This window comes from Sorghum bicolor, chromosome 5 (assembly GCF_000003195.3).
Source record: "Sorghum bicolor cultivar BTx623 chromosome 5, Sorghum_bicolor_NCBIv3, whole genome shotgun sequence".
Taxonomy (NCBI): Eukaryota; Viridiplantae; Streptophyta; class Magnoliopsida; order Poales; family Poaceae; genus Sorghum; species Sorghum bicolor.
Window position 1 is genome coordinate 33276511 of NC_012874.2, and position 11095 is coordinate 33287605.

The following is an 11095-nucleotide window of genomic DNA, read 5'->3' on the forward strand; positions in this document are numbered from 1 at the left end:
ACCCAACATGACCAGGACTTCTAAATGCAGTCTTTGGAATATCTTCTTCAGCCATGAATATTTGATTGTATCCTGCATTGCCATCCATAAAGCTGATAATCCGATGCCCAGCCACAGCATCAACTAGCAGATCGGCAACTGGCATAGGGTAGCCATCCATCGGTCTAATTTTATTAAGATTCCTGAAATCAATGCAAACCCGAAGCTTCCTATTTTTCTTGTAGACTGGAACAACATTAGAAATCCACTCGGCATATCAACACTGCCGAATAAATTTAGCTTCAATAAGCTTGGTTATTTCGGCCTTGATATCAGGAAGAATATTAGGATTACATCGGCGAGCTGGCTGCTGATGTTGCCGAAATCCAGATTTGATAGGCAACCGATGTTCAACAATTGATCTGTCCAAACCAGGCATCTCAGTATAATCCCAAGCAAAGCAATCTTTATATTCCTTTAACAAATCGGTTAACTGCTGCTTACACTCAGAATTTAACTTAGCACTAATAAAAGTAGGCCTAGGTTTGTCACCTCTACCTATATTTACCTCCAACAAATCATCGACCAATGTGAATCCCTGGCCTAATTTTCCATCATCGGCGAACCTATCCATTAGAACTCTTCATCGGAACCGACTGCTTGGATCGGTGGAATTTCATAATCGGCAACTTTGAGGAACTCGTTCTCCCAAATTTCTCCCGAGATACACCTAGTTCTTTCATAGGTATTTGTTTCTGCCGATGCAATGACATAAGAAGAATCTCCTGGGACAATCTCAATCTTGTCACCTACCCACTGAACCAAGCATTGGTGCATTGTAGACGGGATGCAACAATTGGCATGAATCCAATCTCTCCCTAGCAGCAGATCATAAGCACATTTTCCACTGATCACAAAGAAAGTTGTCGGCAAGGTTTTGCTGCTGATGGTCAAATCGACGCAGATTACCCCCTTAACCGGAGACACATTTCCTTCGAAGTCCTTTAACATCATATCAGTCTTGGTCAAATCTTGATCCCCTTTTCCAAGCTTCCGATATACTGCATACGGCATGATGTTGATAGCGGCTCCACCATCAATTAATATCTTGGTCATTGGCTGACCATCAACTCTTCCTTTGACAAACAGGGCTTTAAGATGCTGCCTTTCATTGTTGGTAGGCTTTTCAAAGATAGCTGTCATCGGATCTAGAGCCAACTGAGCTATCTGGTTGGAAAACTCCAACTCCTCATCATCGCTGGACGGCGCAAGGAATTCCATCGGCAACATAAATACCATGTTAACATCTGCCGATGACCCTTTCCCCTTAGGATCTGATTGTTGCTGATCCCTAGGTTGGCCAGAGTTCTCGCCCTTGTTTAGCTCTTCTCGTCTTTCGCGCTGTAGTCTTCTTTTCTGTGTTTTAGTCAACCCCTCTGGACACCATGGGGGAAGTGGTGATTGCCTTGCCGATGGACGACAATGTTCCCCTGACTCCATCCGATAAGTGTTAGCATCCCTACAAAATATGATCTCATCGGAAACTCGTGCATTAGCCATCTCCTCAAGCTCTTCCTGATTCGTGGGAAATATTCAACACGATCACCAAGCCTATCGTGCACATTGAGTCTGCCCCCCAGTCGATCATGAATAGACGCTTTCCCCCTAATTGGCCCATTAAATCGCCGATCATCATTGTGGTAGCGCCGATCGGATCTGTCATACCGATCATAACCATTGCATTCGGGGCAGTCTCTAACAGTGGGCAACTTAATGTTCTGCTCCCAGCAATGGATAAAGAACAGGCAATTCCAGTGATCTCTATGCCGATTCCACTCCTATCGGCATCTTTCTTCTTCTCGATGAAAGTCTTCTTGCTGACGCCGATACCGATCCTCACGTTGCTGCCAAGTCTCCCGAGGCCTTCTATGAGTTATCACAATACCAGATCGGGGAGGCCTTCCTGAGTTAGTCCCCTCTTGGATCAATCCTTTTCCTTTCGCATCGGCAGCAATAATTTGATGCTGAGGATCTACCGATGCACTCCTTTCAGCTGCTTCCGACGTCAAAACCTTGGTTTTTCCCTTAGCATCCAACATATTTGTTGGGAAAGGATGTTGATCGATCTTCATCGGCTTCTGAGCTTTAGAACTGTCAAATTTGATTCTTCCAGATTCAATAGCCAATTGCAGCTGTTGTCTAAAAACCATGCATTCATTGGTGCTATGAGAAGTTGTATTGTGCCACTTGCAGTATTTCATCTTCTTTAATTCTTTAGCAGATGGAATTACATGATTGGGTGACAATTTGATTTGACCTTCCCGAAGTAGAAAGTCAAATATCCTATTAGCTTTGGTGATATCAAATGCGAACTTCTCTGGCTCTTTATGCCCAAAAGGACAAGACATCAGCTTCTTGTTTTTCACCCACTCTACCAAGCCGATGACTGGCTCTTCATCAGAATCTAAGCTTGCTGCTTCATCAACAAATGATACCTTTTTGTTCCAAGCTCTCTTAGGTTCAAATGGCTTAATATCCTGGTCGGAAATCCTCTGGACCAGGTGACTCAGGCTCTCGAAATCTTGAGAAGCATATTTGTCCCTGATATGTGGCAACAAACCCTGGAAAGCCAAATCGGCTAGATGCCGATCGTCCAAAACCAGACTATAGCATTTATTCTTAACTTCCCGCAACCTCTGCACAAAACTTTCAACTGATTCATCATTACGCTATTTCAATCTGACCAAATCGGTAATTTTCTTCTCATGGACTCCAGAAAAGAAGTATTTGTGGAACTGCTTCTCCAGATCGGCCCAAGTGATGACTGAGTTAGGGGGTAACGAAATAAAACAGGTGAAAGCTGATCTAGACAAGGATGACGAGAACAAGCGAACCCTCAATTCGTCTCTGTTAGCAACCTCAGCACATTGGATGATGAACCTGTTGACATGCTCCATAGTTGATGTATCATCCTGTCCAGAAAACTTGGTAAAATCGGGTACCTTGTACAGATTTGGAAGTGGGATTAAATCATATGCAGGAGGATACGGTGTCCGATAAGAGTAAGTGTTGACTTTGGGTTTTATCCCAAATTGGTCCCTCATTACTTCAGCTATCTTATCGGCCCAATAAGCATCAGCGTCTTGCCGATGAGGCGGTTGCAGATCTAGCACCTGTTGATACACTTTCATGTGTCTATGCGGTGCGCGATCTGCATGGAACATTGGGTTAATCATTTGACCACCAATCTGCTGTCCAAGATTCATCGGCTGGTTGACCATCCCTTGATTATGGAACCCAGGTTGGATCTGGCCTTGTTGAAACCCTATAGCCTGATGATTTTGTTGGGGCATTTGTGGAAAGACTTGCTGCCTAGGCCATCCACTATTAGCATTCATCTGCATAAGTCCTGCCGATGACTGGTAATTGGGCATCATCATTGAATTGACATACCCTGGCTGAGTCATAAACCTCTGTTGCGTCGGCATTGGATCTGCCGATGCATTAGGCATCTGGAACGTTGGAGCTTGAGAATTCCTAGTGTAAGGTCTAGCAGTAGTAGTTGTAGTATACTGGGGACTCTGATTCATCAGCATATTTGGAGGTGCCGATGCCATAGGAGCCTTGCCTCTCATATCAGCCGTTTGAGATGTACTAGGTGTCTTCAACATGAACTCTGAGGGCATACCAAAACCCCACCAATTAGGAGGAACAGATCCCGACATTGCCGATGCCAAATGTTCTGTAGTGAGCTTGATCGACTCATCAGATGTTGATGGATTGGCCGACATTGGCGTGGATTGTGCATTAGTGACTCCTAACGTACTTGGAGGAACAGCTGTTTCTGCGCCCGCAGCGGCTGACACAGCCGATGGAGCTGTGACAACTGGTGACCTCGGCTGATGATGAGAAGGACCAACATAATTTGGTGGCAATTGTCCTTCTTTGAAAGTTCTAGCCACGGCATTGAAAATCGTATTCGACAGCACACCAGCTTGATTGATCAAGGCACGGTTAACAGCACTATCAACCATGTCTTGAAGTTTACCAGGATTGGCTTTAAAAGTAACCTGCCGAGGCGTCGGCAGTGCTTCCTTCTGGATCACCACGCCACTCCTATTTATGCTGAAGGATTTCAAACATTGCTGCTTGTAATCCTCCATGGCTTTCGCAATAGCTTGCTTCTATTCATCTTTGAGATTAGCTTCCGTCACGGGGATGACATTCTCCAAGTCGAAATCGCTAGTCGCCATGTCGATCTTGATCTTGAATCTTGTCCCACTGGGCGTGCCAAAAGATGTGTTGATGCAAAAACGGATCTGCAAACACAAAGGCTAATACCCGATTCAAACGTCAAGGTGTGCCAGCTTATTTAACCTTACTATCGGCAAAGGTGATAACTCGAATACTTTGGTCCCGACAACAGTGATGCGCCCCGATGCCACGGCCAAGAGGTATTCACGCGGAACTCGAGAATACACCGAGCTTAAGTCGACGAACTCCTAAGAACTCGTAATAAAAAAGAAAATATGACGAAGTCGTTGAAAAAGTAGATGCTGGAATATGAGTAAAAACTTATGTTTGATTGATTGATAGATTGATGTTTACAAGGCCCTAGGGTCTACATTTATACCTTTCTCAAAGAGCTACAATCAGACACGACTAGAACTCGAATTCCAAATTAAACGGAATCCGTATACAAAACGAATTTAAATACCTTTGGAAAACATAGAACTATCCTCCCGTGACAAATCAGGACACCACCATAGGTTAATCTGCAACCTTCACGTTCCCCTTCCGAGTCATCGGCAGACTTCTCATCATAACCATCGGCAAAGACTAATGCTGATCATCGGCACGAATGCGTCACCACCTCTGGACTTAGTCACATTCAGCTGTCTCTTCATTGGCAACCACCCTCATCGGCAACTCTCTTGCAGACCAGTTACTGTTTCCCCATCTTGCCGATCTAAACTTTACCGATCCCTGGGTACGTGTCCAAAAACGGTGTCAACAAAACCTATTGCTCCGATAGATTTGTTGCCCCTTCCATTACAGGAAATAACCAATATGGAAGCCTCCAAGCGTGCTGCATACATCAAGAAGGTACATGAGAATACCAAGGAAGCAATTGAACTCAAGGCAGTACGCAAGGCTGCAAGTATGAACAAACATAGGAAGAAGGTATTATTTGAATCCGGGGACTTGGTGTGGATACACTTGCGCAAGGATCGCTTTCCTCATCAGCACAAATCAAAATTGCTGCCATGAGGAGATGGTCCATTTCGTATTCTTGAGAAGATTAATGACAATGCATACAAGATTGATCTTCCTACAAGTTATGGTGTGAGCAACTCCTTCAATGTTGGTGATCTCTCACCATTCACAAGTGAAGACACTTTAGAGTCGAGGACGACTCCTTTTCAAGGGGGTGAGGATGATATGACCACGCCACCAAGCAAGATGTCACAAGCTCCAAGTCAAGCTACACCCACTCAAGTTTCACCTACACCGACACCAGCCCAAGTCATCGATGGACCAATTACACGTAGTCGTGCAAAGAAGCTACAACAAGAGGTCCACGCGCTACTTTGTGAGATTCATTTTAATATTAATCAGAATTATATACTACCTAAGTGTTGTACCTTGATTGTACTCAGGTATATAGAAGAAGAGAAGGATGAATCGAATCTTGAAGACCGGACCAGTGCAAGTTCTAAAAAGAAGTCAAAAACGGACCAGTGGAAGTCAAAAACGGACCAGTGGAAAGAAATCTTCATAACTTTTTACTCACAAAAGCTATGAAGGCCCATGAGCACTTGATGGAAAGCTTGACGAGTCTACTTTCCAATGAATCTAGTGGCGACCAGTTTGGATACACCATATTGCATGAAGATCAAAATTAGTACACACTGCTCAGAAGGTCAATAGTCTATCGTGACAGAATGTTGGTACAAATTGCCAAGTGAAACTGTACCAATCTACAATGTTTCGTGCTTTTTAGCATACATTGCTGGAAAGCCCTTTGAGTCTAGTTTCAAACCCAAGAAACGGTTCATCATTTGGACTTCCTAATGAAAAGTTATGGTCACTTTATTGGAAACTGCTATGGAGGCCAACAGTCACGCGAAGCCACTTCGGGAATCCATTTCGAGGTGACCTTTCACATTGCCTTCCCTCAGAAACTCTATTTCGTTTTCCTACCTATCTAGCAGGGCTATTGCTAGTATAAATACCCCCTAAGAATCATTGTAATCGCAGACTTTTGATAATTGAAATACAGAACCCCTTTTGTTTAGCTGTGTGCTAGCAAATATTCAGAGAGTGATCTCTACCCCTTGCTCTTGTAATTTCCTCGTGGGATTACATAGGCGGCGGCTTCATCCGCTCCCAATTGGTGCTCCTACTCCCTTCAAGGTATTCCTTGATTGATTGTAGGCTGTGTTGGTTGGTTCTTTGAGAGTGTGGTTGGACGAATCCTCGATTCAGGTTGCCGGTTAAAGACGGTGGTTGGCTTCGAGTTTTATTTGCCAGGTTGCACTAGTTATCGCTGCTTGCAGCAAGTTATCCGGCTGTTCTCCAGCTAGTTATCGGTGTTCTTCCTACATCGTGAAGATCGGGACAACGTGTCGCATCACACCGCTTGTAGAAAATATGAATATTTACAGCTGGATTCCATAAATAAACACTGCTTGTGTAAATGTGCTTATACATGCGGTTTATATCATGGAGCCCATTCTTATTTCTATTTGCGCCTACTCATTTGCATCCGCTGCTAGAAAATGAGGGTGCTGCCACAAGAAAACCCTGTTGTACTAGTGCCTCCTAGAAAGACGACAAAGTACAAAAGATGGGTCCGTAGCATAGGCAGGCCCCATGGCAAATTGGATTTGAGGAATGCAGCTGCTAGCCAACAAATGTCCTAATGTGGCTAGAGGGGGATGAATAGCCTATTTAAAAATTCTACAAACTCACTTGTCGAGGATGTCAATAGGGGTACCCCAGCAAACACCCATAATGGGTAAATCCACAAACGATTCGAGGCTCAAACTCGACGGTCCAGCATAGATGCAAGATCACTAGAGCAGCAGTCCGCACCAGGAACACGATATCGACCATAGCCTCGAATACGGAAACTGGGACGAGCGAATCAGCAAAGGCTCGATAACCAGCAACCATCCATTATGGAAAGAGCGTCGAGCAAATCGGCGAGCCTCGAGCGTAAAAGCGCTCCACGCCGTCTGTCACGGGTACGGGAGCCAGAGCAGTTAATGCGGCTGCCGTGCTCCCACCTAACCCGACAGTCACGGGAAGCGTGATAGGGGAGCAAGCATCTGTCAAATCCCCACTTTTCCTAGCTTTATCCCCGAGATTGGATAAAAGTACAAGACCTGTACAGTATGGCAGACGTAATATCCCATCGTGACCCCGTCGAGATGCTCGAAGCCAGCGCTCTACATAACAAAGCTGCCTGAGCCGCCTGACCCTCGAACAGGCATGTTCCTTCCTAGGGAAATATCGAGCGATGCAAGTCAGCGCTTCAACCACTCCAGACATGACTACTGCCACGACATACAAGCGTGCACATGCCCAAGACAATACCAGACGATGTACAGGAGTTGGATTCAGGGAACGCACGCGTCATCATTACCAAGGTACCTCGTAACAAGACGGCTCGAGGCCACAACAGTACGGAGGCCTCGAGTAGGTTAGCGCGCCATAGCCCTATTGAGGCCTACTCAAACGCCTACATCCTGTAACCTAGGCCTCCCCTTGGGACTATAAAAGGGGACGCTGGGGACGATATCAAGGGGCAGAGAGACATCGAGACACTCATAGAACACGATTCTCATGACACCACCACCAGCTAGGACATAGAACCCTCAACCACATCCACTTTTATTCACCCCTATACAAGCACTTAGGTGCAAGATAATACAAAGTCTCCCCCCGCTAGAAGTAGGTGCTTCTTTTGCCTGAACCAAGATAAATCTTTGTGTCACTCTTGTATCACCATCCGGATAACAGAGCACGCACACAAATTCACTCGTTGGTGTCACACCCCGGGGTCAAAACAGCGACAGTTGACGTGTCCTCCCGAGCCTTGGCAGCCGCCTCCTCGACCGAAACAGCCTGCTCATTTGACTGGGCCGCTTCCTCCTTTGCTTTCTCTATGGCCTCTCGAGCGACATGGGTGTCTTCCTCTGCCCGGGAGACCTTACCGTCCATACTAGACAAGGTCTTCCGAGCTTCAGTCAGAGTGGCCTCCATCTCCAGCTTCTCCTCCATAGTTGCAATAAGATCCTTGTACACCTTAAGGAGCTTTTCTTGTGACTCGAGGAGTTGATCCTTGAGAAGAGGGAGCTGCTTCCAACCACACCTCGTCACGTGAATAAAGCCCGATTTGAGCTGGGAGGTCTCTTTCAAGTCCTGCAATACAGCACGAGGCGATAAGCCCGCTAGTTCAACGAGAAATTCCATGCGACGAGAGTCCAGGGGTCCTTACAAAGAAGGCCTCGCCCAGGTCATTATTGATGATGTCGAATAGGAGACCCACGACGTGCTTCATCCAGAGACGAAGCTCTTCGAGGTGCTCCCACTTCTCGGCCTCCTTCCGATCATCCATCATAATGTTGGTCTCGTCCGGAGACATGGAGGCTCGAAGGTGGATCCTTCCAGGACCCTAATGCTCAAGCTATTCCTCCGTGCGTGCCTTGATGCCCCAGATAAGCTCTTGCACCGTCTCGAGTGAGCCTCCATGGCGCAAAAATAGGTCAATGAGAGAGGGGAATCGCCCATTATCGTCAACAGACTTCCAGGTTCCGGTCAAATCCGCCTCGTCGCCACCAGAGGTCCCAGCCTCATCTTCCCCACCGGCGCTAGAAGTTCCGGCCACATCTTCCCATGGTCGCTGACCCTCTTGGTAGCCCGGGGCGATCCCCTCGATGCCATAGAGGGTGCCCTTAATCTCCGAGCTCGGATTTGCCGGCGTGCGCATGGCAAGCACCAGCGCCACGACACCGTTCTCCCATCGTGGCTCAGCCGGGACGGTAGCAGGCCCCCAGGATGAAGCCACAAGGGAGTCACGGGACCATCAACTAGCAGCTCATCCTCCCCCGTCTCGAGCCTCTGCCCTTCCTCAAGCTGCTGCGGTTGCTGCGACTGCTGTTCAAGCAGCCTCTGCGGTTGCTGTTCCTCGAGCAGCTCCTCTAACTGCCGCTGCTGCAGTTGAAGCACCTACAGCTCTTGCTGTCGGTGTTTCTCCAGCTGTTCCTCGAGCTACCGCTGCTGCCGCTGCTGCTCCTGCAGTTCCTTCTACCGCTGCTGCTCCTTGTTGTTGCTCCTGCTCCAGCAGACGATGCTACTCCCTCTCTTCCTCCTCTTTCTTCTTTTCGTCATCCCTCCTCTTCCGTTGCTCCTCCTCGTTCTTCTTCTTCTTCTCTTCCTCAACATAATGGAGCCCAATGGGCCATGGCGTCCACCCCTCGACCTGAGGAGTCTCGACCCTCTCGTCCATAGTACGACCGCTCGTCTACCGTGGACCGCCCTCGGACTCATCACTAATAGTGATAGGGTCGCCCTCACCCCCCGACTTGGGTGACTTAGGGGCTCCCTCCCGACCTTGGGTGCGAGGCGTTTCGCCCTGGCCAGGGGGCAGTGAGACGCTTTTCGAGCCATCACCCCCTCCGATGGTCGAGGCGGAGTATTGTCACCGCCAGTGGGCGATCGAGGGTCCGGAGAACCTACTGTCACAGAACCGACCAAATTATAAGAGTTCAAGTGTAGAAACGATCGACAAGCAATCAAGTTTCCAAACTTGAGCCCATAGAATCCCGGTAGTCAATCGAAATCACGAAGGACTTCAAACCAACTTGCAACAAACCAAGATCGTAATAATTTAGCACAACACAGCGAATGTTACATAGTCATTCATTGCCATCGAAGCGCCACCCCATCGGAGTCATTAAGTTATTACAACACATGTTCGAAGTAGCGGAAGCAAAATAATTACACACACACTTTCCAAAGTTCAGTTCACATGTTCTTGTTATTGCCAGAGTCTACACCATCCATCCAAAAGCAGCAGGTACGAGTTTGTCAGAGAACCGTGCCCAACGGTTAGTCCTCATCCCCAGCGGGATGGAGACAGGTCTTGCAGAAGCCATCATAAAATATATCATCTGCAACAGGTGGGAATAAACCCTGAGTACGAGAATGTACTCAGCTAGACTTACCTATCTAGTAAAACATAAAAGACACCAAGGATCATGCAAGGCTAATATATAAAAGTAGAGCTGGTTGACTCAACATTTTGCCAAAAGCCTTTATTATGACTAACCCATTGTAAGAGCATCATATTTATTTATCATCAGCCTACCACTAGATTAGCACCTGTACTAAGCACTTCACTTGATTATTACAAGCAATAATAACCATATCAAGTTCATCATGTACTTTTCCTTGCTATCATCATTATCATGAACCAAAGTTCTTTAGTGAATGCTATGTTTGCCGCTGCTCTGTCAAGTTCTCACTGACCGGGAGTGACGGCGATTCGAATCGAATTCCTATCTAGCTGGAGGTCTATTCCTAGCACTCACCCAAGCATCCCCCGTCGGAGAGCCAACAGGTCACCTTTGGTACGATTCACGAATCGCGGTTCCGATAAGCGCCGCACTCCTAGGGCTACCACTCTGCCAGGGAGGTCAGGAATTTTAACTCACCTGCCTTTGGACTTACGCCAATGGTCCCCCGCACACCGCACTTCCTCCGGTAGTGCGCACTTTATACTTATCGACCTTCCGGCCTGAGTCATATTACTCGGCTTTGCGGTCAGAATGAGTTATCCAGCCAACTAAGTGTCAGGCATGCGTTCAACATGACAAGAGGACGTACAACGGTCGGTCCTTAGCTGTCACAGACGGAGTTACTACAACCTTGCAAAAACTCCACCCGGCTTAAGTCAAATTAATCCGGTTCCACCCACGATAGCACATATAGTCCATCGTGACCCAACATAATCCTATATTGCGCAGGTGACAGGAAATCACCCGACTTCTACCGATTAAAGCATGGCTAAGCTACTACTCGATCCTATCTCTACAACCTGGGTATG

General features: G+C 47.1%; 1 protein-coding gene across 1 annotated transcript; it reads left to right on the forward strand.

The window, feature by feature from the left end:
* On the forward strand, nt 8976-9434 carry LOC110435920 (testis-specific gene A8 protein-like). Its single transcript, XM_021462027.1, has one exon. It carries the CDS (start codon nt 8976-8978, stop codon nt 9432-9434), a length of 459 nt encoding a protein of 152 aa, XP_021317702.1.

Bases quoted from the DNA above. Each gene is read 5' to 3' on its own strand.
- LOC110435920 (XM_021462027.1), top strand. From the start codon at position 8,976: ATGGCAAGCACCAGCGCCACGACACCGTTCTCCCATCGTGGCTCAGCC.